This window comes from Colletotrichum orchidophilum (genome assembly GCF_001831195.1).
Source record: "Colletotrichum orchidophilum strain IMI 309357 chromosome Unknown Scaffold_37.1, whole genome shotgun sequence".
Lineage (NCBI taxonomy): Eukaryota > Fungi > Ascomycota > Sordariomycetes > Glomerellales > Glomerellaceae > Colletotrichum > Colletotrichum orchidophilum.
Window position 1 is genome coordinate 123,983 of NW_019172993.1, and position 22,183 is coordinate 146,165.

Below are 22,183 nucleotides of genomic sequence, written 5' to 3' on the forward strand. Positions count from 1 at the left end.
ATTAAACTTCCCCAACACTGTTACTAGGCGGAGGCGACTAGCTTGCGTCGTCCGCCTGCCGGCTTCTTAATCCGAGTTACTGGGCGACCTGGTGCACAGAGGTTAGTGATCTCTGCTTTCTTTCCTGTCTGCTTCGTCCGTTCCTCCTGCACCTCTTCAATTTGATCTGGTCTCGTCCCATCTCTGCAGCCGCTGTGCTGGAATGACTGGACGGGACATTTACACAAAGCGATCTCAGCGAGAACCGCACTCACAATTAAACAGTCGCCGTTCCGAGACATCTTGAAATTGCACCCGCATTCCTGTGCTCGACGCACACAGCAGCCACCCATCATCCCAGCTCGACCTCCATCTACCCAACGTCCCTCGACTCCTACGCCTCTCTCTCATCCACCTTCATTCGGACTGGGCTTCTGGGCGGTTGGTCTGTCAACCATTGAACCCACGAGGGTTGCGAGACGTTTTCTCGGATTCTACATACTATCCGAAACATGCCGCGATACGACTTTGACGACGGCCGCAATGCCGAGCGCGAGCCTCTAGATCAGGGTTACCGGTCTCATACTCCCAATCCACCAGAGTATTACCACGATAACCAGTACTACAACGGGGCGCCTCAGGACTATCACCACGACCAGCAGTATACCGACGCCAACCACGATCCCAACTTCAGTCGCATGAGAGCCGAGCGGAGGGCCGATCACCAAGGACCACCACCAGAAGTCGTCGGCGCCCTCGGCGGTGCCGTTGCAGGGCAAAACGCTCAACAAGCCGTATCCCCCATCGACAACTCTCCGCAAGTTCCGGTCCATCGCGATTGGGGACCCGACCGTTATGCGGCTCCGCAGCAGAGCAATCTGAACCCGAACACCACACCTGGTGCCGATAACTTCAGCGACACGGCGTCAGGAGGCATGGCTGGCATCGCGTACACAGTCGCCGAACGCAACGCCAGGGAGAGCGGGGTTGACGCCATAAGAAATGCTGGCCAGGCCCCGCGAGGACAGTACCAGCAGCCCAACGCACCACCGCAAGCTTATAGCCAACCCGGAGGCGATGTCTATGAGATGAGCAATGCCGTCCCACGCCCGTATCAAGGTAGTTACCAGGGCAGTCTCCCTGACCGGGATTCACACTCAAGCCTGACTGCCCTCGGCGGAGCTGGCGCTTCCCCGGCCAGACTATCGCCAGCCTCCAGCCCATACGGCTATAACGACTACTACAACGAGAACCCCTACTACCAGAGATACCCTCAGAACCTTGGCGTGGTGGATCCCAACTCAATTGCAGACGACGGCGATGATGGTCTAGACTACGGCAAGCCCAAAAGTGGACGAAACTCAATGCTCAGCTTATCAAACAGCGACCGCACAGGCAAGAGCAAAGTAGTCGGCGCAGCCGGCGTGGCTGCCGCCGGGGGTGCTGCAGCAGGATTGATGGCGAATCGAAACGTCAGCGGCTACTATGACCCCAAGGGAGTGACCGAGTACCAGAACGGCAGCGCCATTGATCTCAGCTCGCCAGAGAAGAAGTCGGAGTGGATGGCGCAGCAAAACAAGGGACGAAGGAAGTGGAAGTGTTGCATCATCCTGGGAGTGATTCTCGTCATTGCTGGTGCCATTGCTGGTGGCATTGCAGGTGGATTGGTTTCTAAAAACAACCGTGATGGCAGCAATTCAGGCAATGGACAATCAGCAGACGACGATAAAAGCTCCAACGGTGATCTCAACGCCGACAGTGCTGAGATCAAAGCTCTCATGAACAACAAGGCACTGCACAAAGTGTTCCCCGGAATGGACTACACGCCACTCAACACCCAGTACCCTGATTGTTATCATAACCCCCCTTCACAAAACAACGTCACTCGTGATCTCGCCGTTCTTAGTCAACTGACCAACACGGTCCGCTTGTACGGCACAGACTGCAATCAGACGCAGATGCTAATCCACTCGATCCAACAACTCAAGTTGGAGGACACAGTGAAGATCTGGATGGGTGTATGGCAGGACGGCAACACAACGACCAACGCAAGACAACTTGACCAGATGTGGGATATTCTAGACCAATACGGAGACAAGCACTTTGAGGGCATCATTGTAGCCAACGAGATCCTGTTCCGGAAGCAGATGTCCGAGTCGGATCTAGGAACCCTACTCCAAGAGGTACGAAACAACTTGACCAGCAAGGGTCTCAGTTTGCCAGTGGCAACGTCGGATCTGGGCGACGACTGGACGGCATCCTTGGCGTCCAAGAGCGACTACATCATGGCCAACATCCACCCCTTCTTCTCCGGGACCAACGCCAAGGAGGCTGCCGCGTGGACGTACGCCTTTTGGGAAAACCATGCCGGTGGATTCTTCAAGTCAGACAAGCAGAAGAACGTCATTGCCGAGATTGGGTGGCCGACCAAGGGTGGCACCAACTGCGGCGATGGCACTGCTACGGGCTGCCCCAACGCTTCGGTTGCCGGTATCGACGAGCTCAACGAGTTGTTGGACACGTGGGTGTGCCCTGCTTTGACTAATGGTACCAACTACTTTTGGTTCTCGGCTTTTGACGAGCCATGGAAGATCATGTTCAACGAAAAGGATAAGAACTGGGAGGACCAGTGGGGACTGATGGACGTCAATCGCAACGTCAAGTCTGGCGTCGTTATTCCAGACTGCGGCGGCAAGACCATCTGAGACAGTGAGGCCACTTGCCTGTGTTTTGATTTTTAATTTACGGATGGACGAGGGACGATGGTCAAGCCTTGTGGCTGCTGGCTGGCGACGAGCAGCGCTGTACATGACGGAGTACTCTGGAGTTTTGGGGGGCCAAAGCATACCCGGCCCGAGAGCTGCCGGCATCATGTGTATGATGTTTTATACCGTATATCACGTCGGTAATGGTTCGGATGGGGGATTCCGCAGTGTCATTAGTATTTGATCGAACAAATGAATAGAGTAGTTCAAATATTGTATGGTGTGACTATGATTCAATCCCGCCCACTGGTAACCCACCCCCAGCATGAATTGTGACGCTCGGCCAATGTTCCACATGCATGAGAGTCCTGATTCTGTGATGGAATCTGTGTAACCTCATCCGATGCACGTGTGCAGGCGGTTGGGCTCTCGGCCTGCGTAGTGCGTCTAGCATGTGGGGAACACGGACGATGCGGGCCGGGGCGGGGGACAGGGCCAAGACGATGTGGTTCCTTCCGACGTCTCCGGGTGGGCGGAGCATTTAAGTGTTCTACGTTGCTTCATTCAACACCACATGAAAGTCATATTCCAATTTCTGTCACGGATATCATTGCATACTTGGTGCGCTTCCATTTTTTTCACACCGATAATCTGAGCGACTTGATCATTTCCTCGCGGACGCGTACAGAGAGGGGAAATTGGGGATGAGGTTCTGTACATCGCATCTCGTGACTTTTGCGTCCCTGGTCGGAAGCGTCGTTCCTGAGGGAACGTTGATGATGGAGGGGAAGAACATCACCAGGCTGAGGCCGAATGTCCCGCTGGCGCCGGTGCCGTTGCCTGCGCCTGGGGCGGCGCGGGATGGGGCGGAGATTGTGAGGCAGTTGAGGGGGTTGTCTCGGTCGAGTATGGGTGGCGGTGGCGGTGGCGGTGGCGGTGGTGGTGCGAAGCTGGAGCTTGTCAAGGTGATTGAGCTTGAGGGGGAGTTGTGGGAGCCTGAGGGGATTGTGAGGCTTGCGGGGGCAGAGGTTGGGTCTGCTGCTGCTGCTGCTGCTGAGGGAGGAGAGAAGGCAGGGGAGACGGGAGGGGGGGAGGGACAGGGAGAGGGAGAGGAGGGTGATGATGGGGAGAGGTTTTGGGTTTCGGCGGGGGAGTATACCGTCCCGACGGAGAGGTTTCCTGACGGGAGGTGGATTGACGGGACGGATCGGAGTGCTGGGGCGGGGTTTGCGCATTTTGTGGTGTTTGATGGGCGGGGGAGACGGGTTGCGGATTGGGTTGTTTCGAGGGAGGGGGATTTGGAGGTGAGTTTTTTTTCCTTCCCCAGCCTTTATATACGTTTGGCTTCTGGTTTTGTCATTGGGAGGAAGGAGGATAAAGTTTTGAGATGGAAAGGGGACGGGCTGACGAGAAAACAGTATCATAATGGCGGGATGGATTATGACGGGCGGTATATCTGGGCTACGCTCTCGCAGTATCGGCCGAATTCGACGGGGACGGTGGTGAGGGTTGATCCGGTGGGGGTTGAGATGGAGAGGGTTTTCAAGGTGGGGGATCACCAGGGCGGGATTGTGCATGATGTCCAGACGGGGAGGTTGATTACGCTGGGATGGGGCGGGAGGGTTGCGAGGAGGTGGGATCTTGCGAAGGGTGGGAGTGTCGTGGGTGAAAAGACTGGTAGTGGTGGTGGTGATGGTGGTGCGGTTGATAAAGGGGACCAGGTTCAGCTTGGAACTGGAGAGGGGGATGGTGGAGGGATATTCGACGAGCCGGAGACGACGGTCGTGAACCCCTCGCACTGGATCGATTACCAGGACTGCAAGTCGCTCGGGCACGTCGACGGCAGGGCTCTGATGCTGTGTTCTGGCATCGCGACGTTGGCGCCCGGGGTGGAGGTGGGCGGGCTTGCGATTGTGGAGGCGGAGGGGATGGTGCCTGTTTGGGAGGTGCCTTTTATGGAGAGGACGGGGTCGGGGCTGGGGACGGGGACGGGGGCCGGAGGGGGAAGGGCTCAGAAGAGCGTTTTGATGACGAAGAACCCGATGGATGTTGCTGTTGTTGGGGGGCGGGTGAGGTTGTATTTTGCGCCCGAGGAGGGGAGGAGTCGGGTTTTTGTGTATGAGGTTTGTGAGGGGTGATGTCGTGTTGTTTTTTGTTGGCTTGATATTTCCTAGACACACTTGTCGTCGGCGGTTGCGTCTACCAAGCAATGGGCGACTGCGCTTTTGTTTAAGCGACGCAGACAAGCTCTGAGGGCCTCAGACTTGTTCCTGTTTGAACTGTAGGAATGAATGTCATCTATATGGCGTTCCGAGGCGTGTTCATTTGGTTTCTTGGGTTGTAGAGGTGTTTGCAGACTGGATTGGTTTGCTAGAACGTTACTACGCGATATATATCGAAGGTGTTGTGGATCTGAGGATCGGATTTGAGACGTCTTCATGTCTGCGGGCAAAGAGAGTAATACCCATTGCTTCAAGGATCTAGAGAGCTAGATGATGGTTGTGGCCGTGATGGTCAAGCGTCAGTTCCTCAGGACGACGTTTCGCAATTTGATGCTTCTGGGGCGTTGGGAGTGTTGCTCTGTGGGAAGAGTGACTCGTAGAGCTGGCGGCGTACGATTGGGTTAAGTTGGTTTTTGTTGGTGCAGAGAATTTTGAGTCTCCAGAGGAGTGTATAGTGTCTGATACGAAGACTTGTAATGGGTTTCCCTTGGTATGAGTTGGCATGGATGGGGATATTCTACCCAAGAGGGTGTATGATGGTGGACGTGCTGAAGCAGTCGTTGAATGTCAGCAGTGGCGGGAGGTGAGGAGTCTGGTCTTGCCGTGTTGACTCGATTAAGAGTATGGAAGTGAAATAGGCTGTCCGAAGATCACGTATAATTACTTGACCTTTTGGCCATCATATTCCAGGGGGAGATTGCATTCAACATGGCCGGGTTGGCATGCGTCCTGGACCGTCCTGTGTCACAGCCATTCTAGCATGTCGAAAGCAAAGTACCAAGGGTTGTGATCCCGCATGTCGAATGACAGTTTTCATCCTTCATGGCAAAGGACGGGGCAACTAGCGAGGTGTTGTGGAAGACGGCGCTAGCTCGGAAAGTAGATGTTTTGCGAAGGGATGATAGATTCTCGTCTGGGTTGACTACAAAAGGGCTTTCAAGCTCAACAAATCCTACAGAATCTCACTCTTTAAATGAGACCACACATCGGATAGTTCTTATTCTCGTAGTCGCGGCACGGCCCGTCGAAGGAGCTGGTCCCTTGTGAGCAACGTACTTCTTGGTCGTTGCTTACGGCAGGTCCCGTGAGGGATGAGAAAATTGTTGGTCGAGATCATATCTGACAGATGCTGAACACGATTTGATTGGCATTAAGTTAAACTGGAATGGCAACAGTTCATGTCTTCCCTCGTCCGTCGGATTAATAAATGGCAAGCATCGGCCAGTGATCTCATGTGTAAAAACAAGGTCAGCCGCCATGGTGGCAGTATGAAATTTCCACTGGCGACACATTGATCAAACCTGCAGGAGGAAAGGGCAGGAAACCGAGAAACAAGTCTCGGATCTTCACTTGAGACCTCACTCATATGTCGGTGTTGAGTGAGACGTGCCAAGTCGTATTCACGACTAGGAAAGGCTTGTTGGCACAACATACGGCAGAAGATGCCGGGCTAGAACAACAGCTGGAACTTTTTGCACCAGGTTGGACCTGGCTACTTCAAGTCGGCAATGCTCGTATACGTCAGTGCATAATCTTGGTCTAGATGTGAACACAGAATCTGAAAGTGAAGAGAACACGACACACCGACCGTATTCGTGGATGAGGCATTATTGCGTTCGCCATCTCGCACATACTCCAAAAATATGTCCTTGTCAGCCCTATGGTGTGCGTATCGGTCCGTCTTTGGAGCGCTTCGACGCTTAAACACAACTTCTTCGTTTACCTCTATTTCTATCTCTTTCAATCTACCTGCTCAATTGAATGTGCGTCAAGAGCAATGCGCCGGCCCACTGACACGAAGGGAAGGATAATAGCTAGCAGTCATGTCTCTCACATCAAGGTACCGTAGATAATGGGCTGCTGAATCATAGACATTGATTCAAGGACTACGGGACTTTTGATCCGGGAAGTCGGCCCCAGGAGGTGAGGGAAGTTTTAAATGGAGGGGGCAATAAGCCGCCGCTAGCCTAGTACGAGTATATTCTTCGAAGGGACCATGAGACAGTTTATTGGAAAAAAATGACCCGGTGTCACTCCCAGAAGCAACGTTGCCCAGAATCAACGCCAGTTTGCGCAGTCCACCAATCAGAATAAACACATTGGTCAATGGGGATATAGCAAGAGACTTTGACTAATGCAAAAGTCGATAGGGATCTGCAGAGTTGCATGCCCAAATCTGAACCAGATCCGTTCCACGGTCTGTGCCGAGGTTTAGCGTCGACTCGTCTTTGAAGATCCCTTGATACAGCCAGCAGGAGTGAATTGACTTGCTTTCCACAAGCTTATTACTACCTGAACTGCTTTTGAACGGGCTTGCTAATTCGTCGAGAAACGAATCAGGCACTTCAACGTGTAGCACAGCGGACTTGGACGTCATAACAAGGGAACAATGTTCTTAGCGTTGCCGACGAACGTGCCTCATCCCGCACGCTTATCCATACACCATCGCCCTTTGGGACAAGACCACCTGAGCAAAAAGTCCACATTGGGCAGTCCCTGCGTGAGTGCTGCGTGCGTAGCGACGCAAATCACACGTCAGTAGTTTGTAAACATCGACATGACCGGGTCCTTTTGTCGTGCCCTCCCGTTCCCCAGGAGTGTCTTTGCGGAGGACATGTAAGTATCTGGGGACGCTGAAGCTTAATCCCGTGGGTAGCGCGGCTGCGCTCCAATGCCGTTGACGACGCCATGGTCTGCGGACCGATACGCTACGCTCGGCATCGCATTGTCCCGCAAAACCGTTTTCATGCCGGTATCACCGTCTGGTATCCCCGGGAAAGGGCCGTCGACGCACCGTTGTGGGTGTTGATTTCAGAGCTATGTCATCGGTCTGAGATTTGTCTCTGTTGTTTCTGATGAGACTGGCGATGCTGTTTCTGCAAAGGTGCCTCGCGCGCTAGATTACCGACACGATATAAGTCTTGGCCTTTTCTCATCATCTTCCTCCTTGAAATCACACACATCTTCTCTAGTCTTCTCAGTTTCTTCCGTCACTTTCATATTCATCTTCATCCCAGGATACTCGGCCGAAGATGAAGTATCAAATCATCGTGCTGGCTTCGCTGGCCGCCTCGGCAGCTGCGTTCCCGTCCATGGCAACCAAGGAAGACCTCGAGAACCTGATCAAGCGCAACCCGGAACCTGTCGCCAACCCCGAGCCGCAGCTTCTCGGAATCATCGAATCTCTCACCAACACCATCACCGGACTTCTCGGCGCCGTCGCACAAGGCACATTAAACCCGGCCAACAAGCGTCCGGAACCAGGGTACGAATTCATCGCCCCTGGTCTCAACGATAGTAGAGGCCCCTGCCCGGGGTTGAACCTGCTTGCGAACCATGGCTACCTGCCCCGCAATGGTTATGTCAACCTTGGCCAGGTCCTCGAAGCCACTGCTCGTGGTTTCAACATGGGCCCTGACATTGCAACTGTCCTGGGTGTCTTTGCCGTTCTCACCGACGGAGATATCGCGACTGAGTCGTTCTACTTGGGAGCTGGTCCAGGGGGTGTCGGCGGTCTGAACAGGCACTCCACTGTCGAGGTAAGATAAACTCCAAACGGCCCTCGTGAGCTTACATGTAGGCTAACCATCATTCCAGGCGGACATTTCTCCCAACCGTGAAGACTTCTACAACGGATGCGGTGATGCTCATCATGTCTCGTCTCGTCTGTTCAAGCAGAACGTCGATATCGTAGCAAAGAGCGCAACGAAGCAGTTCGACCTGACCAACATGGGTACACAGTACCAGCAACTGTCCACGTTTTCACAAAAGAACAACCCGTACCTCTACTATTTCCCCTTCCCTTTGATCGTCTCTCTCGGTGCCTTTGCCTTCTACCCTAACGTAGGTTGATTCCATCTCTGGTCCTTCCAACCCCTACTAACATCTGACCTCCCAGTTCTTCAGCAATGGTACCTACGGACTCGGGGGCGTTGCCAACTACGAGTCGATCTCGTCCATCATCGGAGCCAAATACGATAGCACCACAGGCGAATTCCAATACGTTCCCGAGACCTGGCCAGCCAACTGGTACCGTCGCGCAACACCATATACCGCAGCCCAGACTGTGCTGGAGGGTCTCCTCGTCTACCTCCGCAACCCCGTCACCCCAGCCATCCCGCAGCTCGGCACCGGAAACCTCAACGCCACGACTCTTCTCTGCGGTGTGTACCAGAGCATCAACTCCATGGTGCCGCTTTTCGTCGCGGGCACCACGGAGGAGGTGGCTGCTGCGACTACTTGGGCCATCTCCAAGCTTGACCCTTACTTTGGCAATACTGTTCTTGGGTGCCCGACCAGCGTTCTCTCACCGAATGGCCCTAGCCTTTTGTTCCCCAATGCCAGCAGCCAGGGCGGTCCGCTCAGCCCTCCCCCTAGCGTGGCTAAGCACGTTGGTAATAACGTGTACTACAAGACGTACTTCACTTCAGCACCGGTTACTCCGGCATGCTGAGGTGAGCATAAATGTACGTAGGGACGAAAGCTTGGTTTCATCATTTCAAGAAAGCACGGCGTTGGTAGTAAGGCATAGCACATGATAAAGTCAGGTTATCTGTAATGTCCATGATATATTGCAGATAGCAATGGATAAAACAAGTGGTTCAAATACAGCCTGTGTTCCCCACGAGTAGATGGACTTAAAGATCAAGTTCACATAGTCGAGATGAGGTGCGATCACGTGAAAAGCAGATAGCTTTGTCTGCACATGTACTGTTACTTGGGGAACTTGGCGGCAGTAATGTTACAGTGTTTACTCCAGAGCCTTTTGTGAGAGCAGATGAAGTTCTCGGTGCGAAATTTCTAATCGGAGCTGTTTAATCTTATGCCTTTCAGGGCAACACAATAAGAACGCCTCTTTACAGAGAGCCACATGTCTGGATGAGCGAAAGGAGAGCTCCCTTTCAATTTCGAATCCGGAATTGGAATGAGATAATATCACGACGTTTCGTTGGGTCACTCGCCATTGAACAATCAAATTGACGATTGAATGACTATTTTCAGCAATTTAAACGTGCCCCTTTCTGTCCAAAGTTCTTGAGCCATCGCCAGACGTGGGCGGACAATCATATGAGAAACAATTGAAGTTACTGTATGCTCTAACAGCCAATAGACGCTTTGCCCAGTTTTTTCATCATTGTATACAACCAAGGGGCATACTGTTCGGTGCAACAATGGCCGTAAAGAGTCATCGCATGGAACATTTGTGTTATAGCCGCTTGTATATAATTCCCCAAATCGAATGTGCCAGCACTGTGACTTCGTTTGTGCACCTTGTGATGATCCATGCTGCAAATAGATTACTATTAGAGACGAGCTATCCTCACCATTTACATCTTGATTTAAAGCTGACCGAATCAACTTTCGTGGTTGCGCGAATGTCTCAAGTTGTCGATGCTGACGGACAGCGGTAGACAGATCCAGACATTACCAACTCTGTCCGCAAATGGCACGGCACTAACCAAGCCAGAAACCAAACGGCCGGAATGTGAGGACCGAATTCCATCATTTCCATTCTCACCCCTTCCAAGGCGTCGACTAGCGACTGAAACAAGCTTTTTGGCTTGTCATAAGACGTTGAGCCTTTGAATGCCCATGTGGTGAGGATCATGGCTTTCGCAGCCCTAGAAGACCTCACCCCGGCCGTTCTGAAGACAATCACTCAGCCACTATCTTTTCTGAATGCAAACGCTTGAAATACCTCAAGAAAATACCAGGACTTTCCCCCGCGTGGCTGGAGTTCTTTCATCCCCTGTTCTAGACGCCGCAGCCACGAGAAAGTCAGGTCCAAGTTGCGCCATGAGACGCTCGTAGCCTGGCTCCATGCTACGAAAACTTCAGGAATCACTTCTTCCATCTCCTCGGTTATATTAGCCAAGACCATTATTCGGGTATCAACTGCTGACCCCTCTCCGGTGGAATCTTCTTCTGCACAAAACCCAGACGTTGGGATATCTACTTCAGTTGCTCTCACAACTACAACTCAAGCGGGGTCTTTACCAACGACTAATATCTCTTATGACAACTTGACGCAGTGGACCGTTCCTACTCTCGACGATGTTGCATTCGATGACGACGATCTTCATGACTTCATTGACCTAAACACCGGGCTGATCAATGAGCTCAACCCTGGTCTGTGGAACGCACTTTCCATGTACGACTGGTCGAATTGTCTCATCACGGCATGCCCAGCACTATCAATGCCTGCAAACTATGCGGTCCTGTCACAATTCCGATTCCCTGTTGCCCTCGGAAAAATTCTCATCGTCAGCTCCGAAACATTCATGTGTATCGATATCCAAGATTGCACTTGGAGTCCTTACGGCGACAACTCCCCCGGTCCTGATAGACCGCCCACCGTTCTAGATCACTCTGATGTCTCTATCACCAACTTAAGAGAGTAGTCGGGTCGATGCGAACTGAGTGGTCGCGAAGATGGCTCAAATTAGTCAAAATCTCAAGGTAGAAACACCGGTGATTCCCGCTGCCGGGCAATAGGTTGTGTGCAACGATGTTGACCCAAGACACAGGTTATTCCAGCATACTGGTTGACTCACTCTTTGGGACATAGGCGATGAGTTGGAGTGACGTTGGAGAGTTTCTACCCCTGTTGCTGAATAGTTGCTGCCGGATTCTTGGAGAATTAGTTGGGATTCAGAGGTTCCAAGTTTGCTGCTGGACCTTTAGCTGAAGACATCTATATTGATGTTCGGCGGCGGATGATCGTGGGAAATATACAATTGTCTTGATTTCTAATAGAAACAAACAAAGGTTGGATGAATTTTTGAATATAGATATACTAAGAAATTGGAAAGGAAAAGTTTCAATCCTTCTATGTGACGATGGTGAGTTCCGGGAGCCGTGAGACCGGATTAATTCCTCTGTACATACATATGTCCCCTGTGCGACATCACGCCATAGCTTTCATTATTCGAGTTGACCATCGACATGTATTACGAGGTTAACTCAGATTGTGAATGGCACTTCAATGGGTCGGCGTCTAAACAAACCTTTCCCGGGCGCTAGAAGTTGAGGTGAGGCTATGGTCTCGTGTCAACGTTTTCAATGCTGTCCAACTGCTTGCCAGCAGTAGGAATTTTTGGTATTATTTTCGTAAGAATGGACTTGTTGGAAGCAGCCAAGAACAGGAATTTGTCTGATGTTCCATGGATATTTATTTCAAAGTGCTGTTGTGCCTCTCGTCGCCAAGAGCCTGCAAGATTACGGTCGGGGACCCGGAGGAGCTTTTCCTACCTGGGACACAACGTAAACCATTTGTGCTGATAAGTCCGTCACAATCCGTTGACATTGTGATAGAAAGCCCTCTGATACAAATACAATTATCACATCAGACACATCTCACATGACTCCGGTAGTGCGAGGTTGGACCAACCCAACATGAAGGACTCGGCGGTCAATCGAGGGCCGTTGGTGCTGCGGCCATCGTGGTGAAATCTGTCCAACAAGCACACCATGGCGCCGCCCGGGATTCAATCCAGGGTTGAGCGCGCGTTGCGTCAAAAGCATGCCGATTTGCTAATAGTCAAAACCTTGCGGAGATGTAATTCACCTCCCACAACATCTAACACGACGTCAATGCCCCTGCAGTCCGCTAATTCAGCGGCATCATTTTCATCCATTCTTGCCCCATGGTTAATTGAGACTTTCGCTACCAACAGAGAAATCTATATACTGACTTCATAACTGCTCTTCTGGCACCAACACGTTTGCCCGTCACAAATCGACCATCACCAATGAAGGAAGAACCACCAATGGGAAAAGAACTATATCCCTTGGACGGAGTAGATCTGGCCACCGTCACCAACGACGAACTCTTCCAACACTTTCTCAAAGCCCCCGTTCTTTACAAATTCAGGGAAAGCCGACTCGTCCGGCTATCCAGAGACCTGATCATGAAAGGCTTTGGCTCAGTGTCACTCGGAGAAGCTGAAACACAGCGATTCGCCGCAGCACAAGGCATATCGGTGCCGGTAGTCCATCGCGCATTTTCACTCACTGGGACCGATCCAGTTATACCTGGCGAGGTGTGCTAGTTCATTATCATGGACTTCGTGCGAGGGATATTACTCGAAAAGTCTTGGGCGGGGATCAGCCAGGAACAGCGGGAATCCGCCGCCACCAAGGTTGCTGATCTGATGAATCGGATGCAATCCATTAACTTGAATGACTTGGCGCCCGGTCCTGTGGGTTACGACATGGAAGCCGACGAGCCGTGGCCTAGGCCTTATTTCACTGACTACGGCACAGGGCCTTTCCCGACACTTGGAGACATGGAAGATTGGTACAACCACAAGTTGGACGTCTGCGTACACTGGAAGCAGGGAAGCGATAGCGTCCCGAGATTCGAGTTTAAGGACCTGGTTACCACCCATCAGGATATCGTTCCTCGAAATATCATTGTTAAAGAAGAGACCGGAGAGGTGTGGCTCATTGACTGGGGTATGGGTGGTATTTATCCAGTTGGGTTTGAGCAAGCTGCTTTAGCATGGCAAGGCCCGGGGGAGTACGATAGGGAACTCAGAGAGTTAGTTCTCCCCAAATTGGCTTATCAAGGGGACTTGGAACTGAGGCAGCTGAGAAACATTTTGTACGGGGTTACGACAGCTGCATTCCTGTAGCTTTCTAGGAAGGTTTGGCCATGCTATGCTTAATATAGTTAAGGTACGACTAGCGCTTCATTCAAAGCAACCGACTGAACTTTGGCCTCATAGTTGGTTGGTTGACTGGCGATATTTCAAAATTTGACTGATTTGGTTGGCTGGTTGGTTATTGTGGTTGCTATGAGTGAAGCGATTGGTTCACCGCTGATATCCTCAACTTTCCGACGTCTGAGAGTGTTAGAACCTACAAATGACAACGCAGATCTCTAGACGTCTTTGAAAATGATGAGAGTGCTAGACTCGGACAATGAACCGTCGTTGTTGCATCTGTCTATCGCAAGCGGAACCCATTTGAGTAATACAAAAAAGAAATCAACGAGCACGACTGCTCGAACCCTAATGGCTTGATACACATTTAACAAAAAGCCCTGGCGAAGTGCCATACTTTAACCCGCCTCAGTACGGCTCATTAAATGGTGGCTCCTCGAGACACTTCAAGTGACGGTGTTAGATGAGAAAATCATAATCAAAGACACAGCCAAGGAAATTTGAACGGCAGGAGACCCGCCCCGGAGTAGCGCATGAGAAAAAGGTGGCGACTCACGCCTCCCGGGTAAAATCGACGTGTGGCACAGGAATTTACACTAGAAGTGTACCACTCAGAGCTGTGCGCTGCCGGCTGAAATACTGGAAAAGTTATGTAAATTGTGCATTTGTACGGGGGTCCAAACCAGCCATAACGGGGCTCAAACCTCGACAAAAGACTCTTCTAACGCAATAAATGCAAAGACGGGGATGCTCGGGGTCCTCTCCCGTTCCGCTCCCCTATTGGTGACTGGCGGCGGACAATCGGTGAGCAGAGTTTCCGTCTGCATTCCGTCTGGAACCAGCCACAGTCCCCGGGGGGCGTCGCAGGGATTGGTTCGCCTCGGCCTGCTGGTGGTCAGATCCAGATGAGACTTCGAACATGGCTCACGATGATTCATCCGCGCTAGCAGGGATTCTCGCGTCAAAGGATGACTAGCGGCTGGGACCATCCTGGGTGACTGGTGGAGATCCCGAGATTGAGCACCAGCAAGGCGTGCCAGGTCTGCCCCTCACCTTCGTTCCCCTCGACTCTCGGGCGCCACGGTGCGGCAGAGTCGCGGATTCAACGACTTTGGTGACAATTGATGTTCGTTCTCTTTGCGGATCGTGAAGTGATTATGGTTTAATATCCTGAGTACGTTAAATGAGACATGAAGACTCATACCAAGTCCTCGTGAACAGAGTTGTTGTCTCTTAGTACACATGAGCAATCTGCATTTACCTCTCTTCGAAAACCGAGAGGCGTAGGCTTGGCTGTAATCACCCCGACTTTGCCAGCCCAGTGTACAGAATGAGCCATCTTGAATCATGTGCGCATCCAAGTCACCGACAGCGTCACATAAGTATTGGGCTACCTTTCGAATCACGTCGAGATAGAGTCATTAGAAGCAGGTTGAGGATGTTGCAACTGTTCAATCATTTCATTCATCGACTACTACATGGTCATGTCCGACCCGCGCCAAACGCCCTCTCCTTCACAATGATTCCTGGCAGCAGAGACGGGAGCTATTTCGAGTCAATGCTAAGTTTCCTTGCGCATGACACTCTTGAGAGCTTCAGTCTCGGCCTCCTGACGGGCGAGACGGATTCGCAAGTCGTCCCTCTCGCGGGTCATCTCCTTCAGCAAACTTTCTAGTTCGTCGATGCGATCGACCTTCTTTTGTCGGTACTTGCGCGCCGCAATGGTGTTTCTTTGACGCCGGAGGATCTTGTCGGCGTGTGGTGTAGCGATCTCCGAATCTCGACCGTCAGAGTTCGGCGAGGAACGATGAGATGGCGGCGCCCCCGAAGCAGCAGTATATACTGGCATGTCCAGGGGCGGAGGCTGATTCGGGCTGTTTGAATTGGAGCTGTCGCTGGATCCGAAGATGGGATCCAGCTGAACCGGGAGGAAGGTGTCGGGGAATGTGTCGAAGAGGGTGGGTGGTGAGGTATCGATGAATGGGAATGCTGTATATATAGTCAGTACACTGAAGGTTGACTCATCGGGTCTAGAGACGTGAAAATAGTCTACTTACATTGGTCAATCGGGATGTCGAGGGGACTGGCACTGACGGGAGGCGTCGCAGAGGTAGCCGACGTCCACGGCAGAGTGTCCCAAGGTGGCGGTTCAAGGTACGAAAGGCTAGGATCTAGGTGGACAGATTCTGGGCCAAACAGCCCAAAATCCGTACCCGGGAGGCCAGCGGCCGTCAACTGGAGTGACTGTTGACGCTGTTGATACTGGAGATCATGTGCGAAGCCGGCCTCGCCTGGGAGACTTGAGTTATCCTGAGCCCATAGCGGCAATAGGTTGAGCTGGCTGGAACCAGACGGTCTCCCGCTGGATCGCGGCTGCGGCGGCGGATGCTGCGGCGGCTGGCATTGTTGCAGAGTGTAGCGGCCCTGTTACCGAGGGCCAGAGAAAGCCAATGCTAAATTGGATTGGGGAGGATCTCGTCTTGCGAGAACGTGGATGTCGTGAAGACAGAAGAGAGTCCCGAGTTGAGGGCGGGGAACTGGGTGTTTTTAAAGTGATTAAACAACACCTTTGCAGATGCAGTGAGATTGAGTAGAACGCCCGCTTTCTGGCGGGTTTACGACGGCTGCAGACGTTGGTTGGCGCACACAGATAACGCTAACCTTAACACAGGCAATAGATGAACGAGTGACATGGCGCAAGCCCGTGGAGTTGTGGCACAGCAGCGAGACAAAACAGCAGGCTTGCTAATGGAATGGTTCCTCTCAAGGGCCAGGGATACTAGTCTTGCAACTAGCCGGTCTGCACAAGATTGAGTGGCTCTGCACAACTTGGCATATGCACCAAGACCAGTTGATCGCACAATCCAGGATCAACGTTTGCGCCCCGTGATCATTGTTCAAATCCTAGTGCGACCTCAAATCAGGGAGGGCTGACAAGATCATCTACTTATTACCATTGATGACAAACGCCCTGCTCTGATCCACCGACTTGCCTAGACTGAAGACGTCAAGCATTATTCTGTCGAAAACACCCCGTTCTTATGAGAATCCAGCCAGCCGGATAGCCTACTACACTGCAGGTAGATCGCGACTGGACCCCCCAGTGCTCTTTTTCTCGACTACAGACGAAAGCTGGCAAAGCTGCAGGACCGCCAAAACGGGACCTACTGACGTCCTCTCTCTCTGGAACCCTTGCCAAGCCACCTCTCATCGGCGGCGTGCAGCTGCATGGGCTGAGCCCAAGCCCGAACCCACGGTTAACGCAGCCCATCGGTCGGCCGAGAGCCTCCTCCCGTCCCTCATTTGAGTTACCCTCAGACAATCCCACACCACAATCACAGAATGGATCCCACTCCTCTTGCAGATACGGCGTCGGCATCAAACTCCTTGTCGCCGCCAGGGGCTCCTCCCAGCCAGACAGGATCTCTGGAGAGTGAAAACGGCAGATCCTCCGTGGCCCATCGCCCTCGGCATACGCGCACCAGCACACCCAAAGTAAGGACAGGTTGTGTCACCTGTGAGTATTCACCCGGCTATGAGGTAACTATGTAAATAATCGGACACCGCTTACTCCCTGCAGGCAAGTAAGTCAACCTCGACTTGCAATAGCAACACCCAAGTAGAGTTCGCTGTTGTATGCTGATTGATCCTTTAGGAAACGACACATCAAATGCGATGAGGCTAAGCCCCATTGCATGAACTGCCTCAAGACCCGCGGTATCTGCGATGGATATGCTGTCAAACCCCGAAAGACCAGAGGCAAAGTCCCGAGGAACCAGGAGCGACTGAACCCCGAACCGCCATGTCGTCGGTCCAGTCCGCGCCTGCGCATCCGGGAACCCAACATGAACACCCTCGACTTTGAAGACGACATGCAAAGCGTCTACTTCGACGACTGGAACGAACTAGTCCGCGTCTCACTCGGCGGCGCTCACTTCTCCAGATCCAACCTCTGGACGACCACGATGCCTCAGCTCACCCGCCGAAACTCAGCCCTTCGACAAGCAGCCATGAGCATCGGCGCCATCAGCAGGGCACTCTCTTCGCACGGATCTTCTTATGTCCTTGCGAGGAACTTTGACGGCATCGCCAACTTGTTGAAGAGCCCGCATTATCAGAACGCCATAGTCTACTACTGCCAGGCTCTGCGTCTACAGGGACAGGCCGACTTCCAGACTGCCAGCATTCAAGAGGCGGTACTCTTGTCGATCCTCTTCGTCGCTTTTGAAGCCCTGAGAGGAAATCGGCACTCGGCTCTTCAGCATGTCAAGTTCGGTTTTGTGCTGTTGCAGGAGCTTCTCACCAGTGACGACTCGGATCATCGCATCTGGAACCTCGCACCTGACCCAAGGCAACTCATTACCGAAATTCTTGATCTGTATAACCATCTCGACGTACAAAGCCGTACCGTCCTCAGCGGCCACGTCAAGTCGAGTCGGTCACCGGCGTACCAACTCATCAAAGGCCTCAAGGCGCGAGGACATACCATTGAGACGTACAACATGCAGATCCAACGCTACACTGACCCGGGAGAAGGGAGGAAAGCTATGCCCGAGGTCTTTAACGACGCGGGGGACGCTTACTTTTGGTGGCAAACCTGTCAACGAAGAATTGCCAAGCTTGGCCCCCTCCTACTGACTGTCATTGACGATTTTAAAATCGAGGAGATCAATGACGAAGCAGGCATCGACCAACTGCTCGAGATGATGCAGAAACAACCAGAGCTGCTAGCGTACTGCGAAAAGTCGGTCGCGAACTTGCAGCAATGGCGGCATGCCTTCGAGCCGCTGTACAACAAGACATTATCAGACACAAAGATCGCCCGGAAAGAGTACCTCAAGATCCTCCACCTGCGTATGCACTACCTGGTCATGTTCCTGTACAGCTTCTTCCCCAAATACGCCGACGAAGCCACCATCGCCTCCATGACGCCATACTGCCGCGAAATCAACGACGTGGTAGAGATCCTGCTCCGGGAGCAGCAACAGGACTTCAAGTCCCCGGCGCACGTCTTCTCCATGGAGTTCGGCCTGGCGTGGCAGCTCACCGTCGTCGCCATGACGTGCCGCGATCCCTTGGTGAGGGACAACTCGACGCGCATCCTCGAAGCGTATCCCCGCAAAGAGGGACTCTGGGACAGCAAGGCTTTCTTGGCCGTGCTGAAGAAGAACCGCGAGCTGGAGGCGGAAAACGCAAAGGAAGGGACGCTGGCTGAACAGTGGAGGCGGCTTTGCAGGAGGGAGTTCATCTTTGAGGATGCTGGAGACACCATCATTTTCCGCTCGTTGAAGAAGAGGGAAGATAATGGCGAGTGGGAACTTGTCGAAGAGACGGCCGAGTTCAAGGGAGAGGTTGATGGCTTAGACTGGAAGAGGAGGCCTGTAAGTGGCCAGGGATTCATCATAACCGGTATGAACTGAACTGAGTGCTGCGATGTTTCTTCTGCGAGAAATTTGCCTTGACTAATTTGGGGTTGCGTACCTACAGACAGAACCCATCTTCGTTCGTCTAGGGATGCTTCTTCACCTAATTGATACCCAACTCATCTGCTTCGTATCTGTTCCCAGCACTGATGTGTTCCTTCTTTGCCGGACTCGCATACGGTTTATCTTGTTTGCAAGTTCCGACCTGGAATGATTGTTTTGCACGGTAGCTTAGTCTCCCAGTGACCCAAATTTGGTCTCACCGGAAGGCGTCTTTTGGTCTGACTGGTTCCATTCTCAAATGCCTTTCACAAACAGACCCTTGAAGGCAAATTTCGGACTTCGACTTCCAAGATTCGGTACTTAAATGCTCGGCATGACACTTTCATCATATTTGTTGAATTGCAACGTCAATTTACTCAGGCACAGCTCGGTCATGAACCGAGGTATCCGCACAAAGCACATTACGAATTCCATGTAGCATGGGCACACTAGGAGCAGGAATACCGCTGGGTTTAAGAGGGCATCTTCAAAGACGAAGCCTAAATCCCCTACTTCGGGTGGGCTTGGGGTAGCATACACCAGCACGTCTTCTTCCGTACTCATGACAGTCATCAAAGCCATGTCAAAGCCCTTTGCGCGATTAGCTGTGCTCGCGAGGGTAGGGCTGAGTATAAGGACTTCAAGCCAGGTATGGCTCCAACCAGAACTTATGTACGGATGTGGCAAATCGGCGTTTTTTTCTGGGTTCGATGGAAAATGAAGAGCTCTACTAAATAAATCAAGGCCGGTTCAGTAAAAGGAATGTATATAAGGTTGAAGTAGCGGTGATTTGGGTTGTTTCTGTGACCTTGTATCATAGGGGAAGTGATTGATCTTAGGGATGAAGTGACATATCCGGTTCTGGGCAAGGGCTTGATGCTAATTGCCGGGGCGGAGTTGTGCAAAGCCGGCGCTGTACGTCGGTGTGAACTCCCGTTGGACTGAGGTTCTGCAATAGCTAACGGAAAATATCATTCGTTGGACTTCATGTTGCAGCATGGGACACCAGGTATAATGTTACGGCTGCATCTAACTCTATCATAGATATGTCACTTCACATCATGGCCCTAGGTTCATACCAGTGATAGATTGGGTGTCTGTTGGCGGGTCTACCTACCATATTACTCCAGGTGCGGAAAGGACTCGGTCGTAAGGAAGATCCATGTTGCCCGCTCAACTCGCCATCCATCAGAATCGCCTTACCTCTATTCATATAGTCGAAGCCAAATATAGATTCTGTGGTGGAAAACACTTCTCTAGCTGATGGAACGGATTTTTTATTCGTAGGCTGGCGGTAATATTGGAAAAGCTATCGTAAAAGAACTCCTCAAGACGGCGAAGCAAACAGTGGCCGCCATCAAGCGCACTGACAGCAGCAACACTTTGCCTGACGATCTGCACAAAGCCTTCATCAACTATGAGGATGAGAAGTTCATCGTCGCAGCTCTGAAGGTTCAAGACTTCTTTATCATACGCTCTCTTTTTGCACTGCTTTGGGAACTCATCTTTCGCTGGTCCAATCGGCCGCCAAGGCAAGTGTCCCGTACATCATGCTGAATGTCTATGGCATCAATACACACAGCGAAGGAATTAGGAGAGATATCTCTATCACGAAGGTCATCACGGAGAATATCGCCGATGGTCAGAAAGCCGGCCTGACGTTGATTACGCTGATGAACGGATTTTGGTACGAGTACAGCCTGGAGGCAGGTCCCAACATATTCGAGGTCGACTTGAAGAACCGTACCGTTACTGTATACGGATGATAGAAACAAGTCTATCAAAGTCTCTAGCTGGGCTCATTGTGTTCGTGCTGTGGTTTTGTGCTGAGCTGCAAGATTCTTCCCGAAGACAGCGATGACAAGTCGACAAACATTTCCCAAATCCACCAAAGACCGTCTTTTCTTCCAGCTTCAAAATCAGCCAGCGTGATATGCTGAAATGTGTGAAGAGAGTGACAGGAATAAGCGACGGAGATCGGAAGACCGAGTTCGAGATCCTTGGGGAGAGATACACTGACAGCCTCGAGGAATTGAGGCAAGGCAAAGAAGAGAGCTTCTACAAGATGATGTACGTCCTCGTGTTTCAGCCGACTGACGATGCGGACTTTAAGTCTGACAACGAGCTTCTCAAGCTTCCTGTCGAGGATTTGAATGAGGCTATGTGGATGACGCTTTTAAAGTATGTCGACAGCATACTGAATCCTTAGCCGAATCACTCAGTGTTAAAAAGATTTGGCCTCTGCAAAAAGTTTCTTTTGCTTACATACATGGCTAAAATGAGATTTCCATCTGGTTTCAATTTATCGTTTCATCATATAACCTGCCGTTTTCTATCTGTCGATTTACAGTGTATTTCATTTCATAAGATGATCAGCCTGCTTCTCTTTGTCTGCCTTATCCGCCTCAAGAGTCTCCGCCCAAGTCATCTTTGATATGCGTGGAGGAGGTTGGCGCTGTCCTTTGGAGTTTCGAGGGACACCACCTGCCGGAACACAATCGGGGCCGTCGGAGTAATAGGAGCGGCTGTCAGCTTCAAAATGATCAGTTATCCGAAAACCATAGGTTAGACTGAATAATTTATACGTACCCATGGTATTTGTTACAGACAACGCCAGCTTATCGGCCTTCTCGCCCAGACTTTTCAGCTAGGGTGTGTCAGAAGCTTAGACTTAGAGGACCCAGAAAGCGAGGAAGCCTAGCACTTACGAAACCCATGATAGATTGAAATTTAGACAATTTACTAGACTTGACAAGGGTAATCTAAGTGGTAACTAAACTAATGATATGTCAGATTTTGGTGGTTTGTCGACCATGATCGTCTGCTATTTATTCAACCTATGTCCCGTTGTCCCCTCTTTCGACCGCCATCCTTGTATTTCACTGCGTCAAAGCCCGAGGCTTCGCCCAGCGGCTTAGAGAAGAATTCGGCGAATTAATTGAGGTGTGGCGTCATTTCGGGCGCACCTCCCTGTGCGACTGGGTGATTTGTGCCAAGGCAGGTTTTCCGCCAATCCAGGTTGGGATGCGATGCGCCGCTGACACTTGGCACGATCGCCATGTGAGCAAAAATGAGAGGCATCAGTGGTAGGGAATTTGCGAATCTTGCCTGGTGTCTGCGAACCTCGGCTAGCCGATACGCCCGGG

The 22,183-nt window shown here is 51.7% G+C and overlaps 7 protein-coding genes across 7 annotated transcripts; 5 read left to right on the plus strand and 2 right to left on the minus strand.

The window, feature by feature from the left end:
* Nucleotides 1–491: 491 nt before the first annotated feature.
* On the plus strand, nucleotides 492–2,684 carry CORC01_05354 (endo-beta-1,3-glucanase; the record flags this gene model as incomplete). Its single annotated transcript, XM_022616997.1, has 1 exon — nucleotides 492–2,684. The coding sequence occupies one exon, from the start codon at nucleotides 492–494 to the stop codon at nucleotides 2,682–2,684; it is 2,193 nt and encodes a 730-aa protein (XP_022476462.1).
* Nucleotides 2,685–3,460: 776 nt separating this feature from the next.
* CORC01_05355 (uncharacterized protein) lies at nucleotides 3,461–4,822 on the plus strand (the record flags this gene model as incomplete). Its single annotated transcript, XM_022616998.1, has 2 exons — nucleotides 3,461–3,988; nucleotides 4,103–4,822. 2 exons carry the CDS (start codon nucleotides 3,461–3,463, stop codon nucleotides 4,820–4,822), a joined length of 1,248 nt encoding a protein of 415 aa, XP_022476463.1.
* A 3,116-nt stretch (nucleotides 4,823–7,938) lies between these two features.
* On the plus strand, nucleotides 7,939–9,359 carry CORC01_05356 (uncharacterized protein; the record flags this gene model as incomplete). Its single annotated transcript, XM_022616999.1, has 3 exons — nucleotides 7,939–8,445; nucleotides 8,504–8,749; nucleotides 8,805–9,359. 3 exons carry the CDS (start codon nucleotides 7,939–7,941, stop codon nucleotides 9,357–9,359), a joined length of 1,308 nt encoding a protein of 435 aa, XP_022476464.1.
* Nucleotides 9,360–12,966: 3,607 nt separating this feature from the next.
* CORC01_05357 (uncharacterized protein) lies at nucleotides 12,967–13,542 on the plus strand (the record flags this gene model as incomplete). Its single annotated transcript, XM_022617000.1, has 1 exon — nucleotides 12,967–13,542. The coding sequence occupies one exon, from the start codon at nucleotides 12,967–12,969 to the stop codon at nucleotides 13,540–13,542; it is 576 nt and encodes a 191-aa protein (XP_022476465.1).
* A 1,591-nt stretch (nucleotides 13,543–15,133) lies between these two features.
* Nucleotides 15,134–15,996, minus strand: CORC01_05358 (bZIP transcription factor; the record flags this gene model as incomplete). Its single annotated transcript, XM_022617001.1, has 2 exons — nucleotides 15,134–15,561; nucleotides 15,630–15,996. Coding segments are annotated over 2 exons (795 nt in total), but the record flags the coding sequence as incomplete, so codon positions are not given.
* A 918-nt stretch (nucleotides 15,997–16,914) lies between these two features.
* CORC01_05359 (C6 zinc finger domain-containing protein) lies at nucleotides 16,915–21,246 on the plus strand (the record flags this gene model as incomplete). Its single annotated transcript, XM_022617002.1, has 8 exons — nucleotides 16,915–17,067; nucleotides 17,253–18,953; nucleotides 19,314–19,354; nucleotides 19,643–19,686; nucleotides 19,858–19,952; nucleotides 20,325–20,489; nucleotides 20,654–20,791; nucleotides 20,989–21,246. The coding sequence occupies 8 exons, from the start codon at nucleotides 16,915–16,917 to the stop codon at nucleotides 21,244–21,246; spliced, it is 2,595 nt and encodes an 864-aa protein (XP_022476467.1).
* A 215-nt stretch (nucleotides 21,247–21,461) lies between these two features.
* CORC01_05360 (uncharacterized protein) lies at nucleotides 21,462–21,754 on the minus strand (the record flags this gene model as incomplete). The annotated part of the gene is made up of 3 exons (XM_022617003.1): nucleotides 21,462–21,562; nucleotides 21,627–21,684; nucleotides 21,746–21,754. The coding sequence occupies 3 exons, from the start codon at nucleotides 21,752–21,754 to the stop codon at nucleotides 21,462–21,464; spliced, it is 168 nt and encodes a 55-aa protein (XP_022476468.1).
* Between the last annotated feature and the right edge of the window lie 429 nt (nucleotides 21,755–22,183).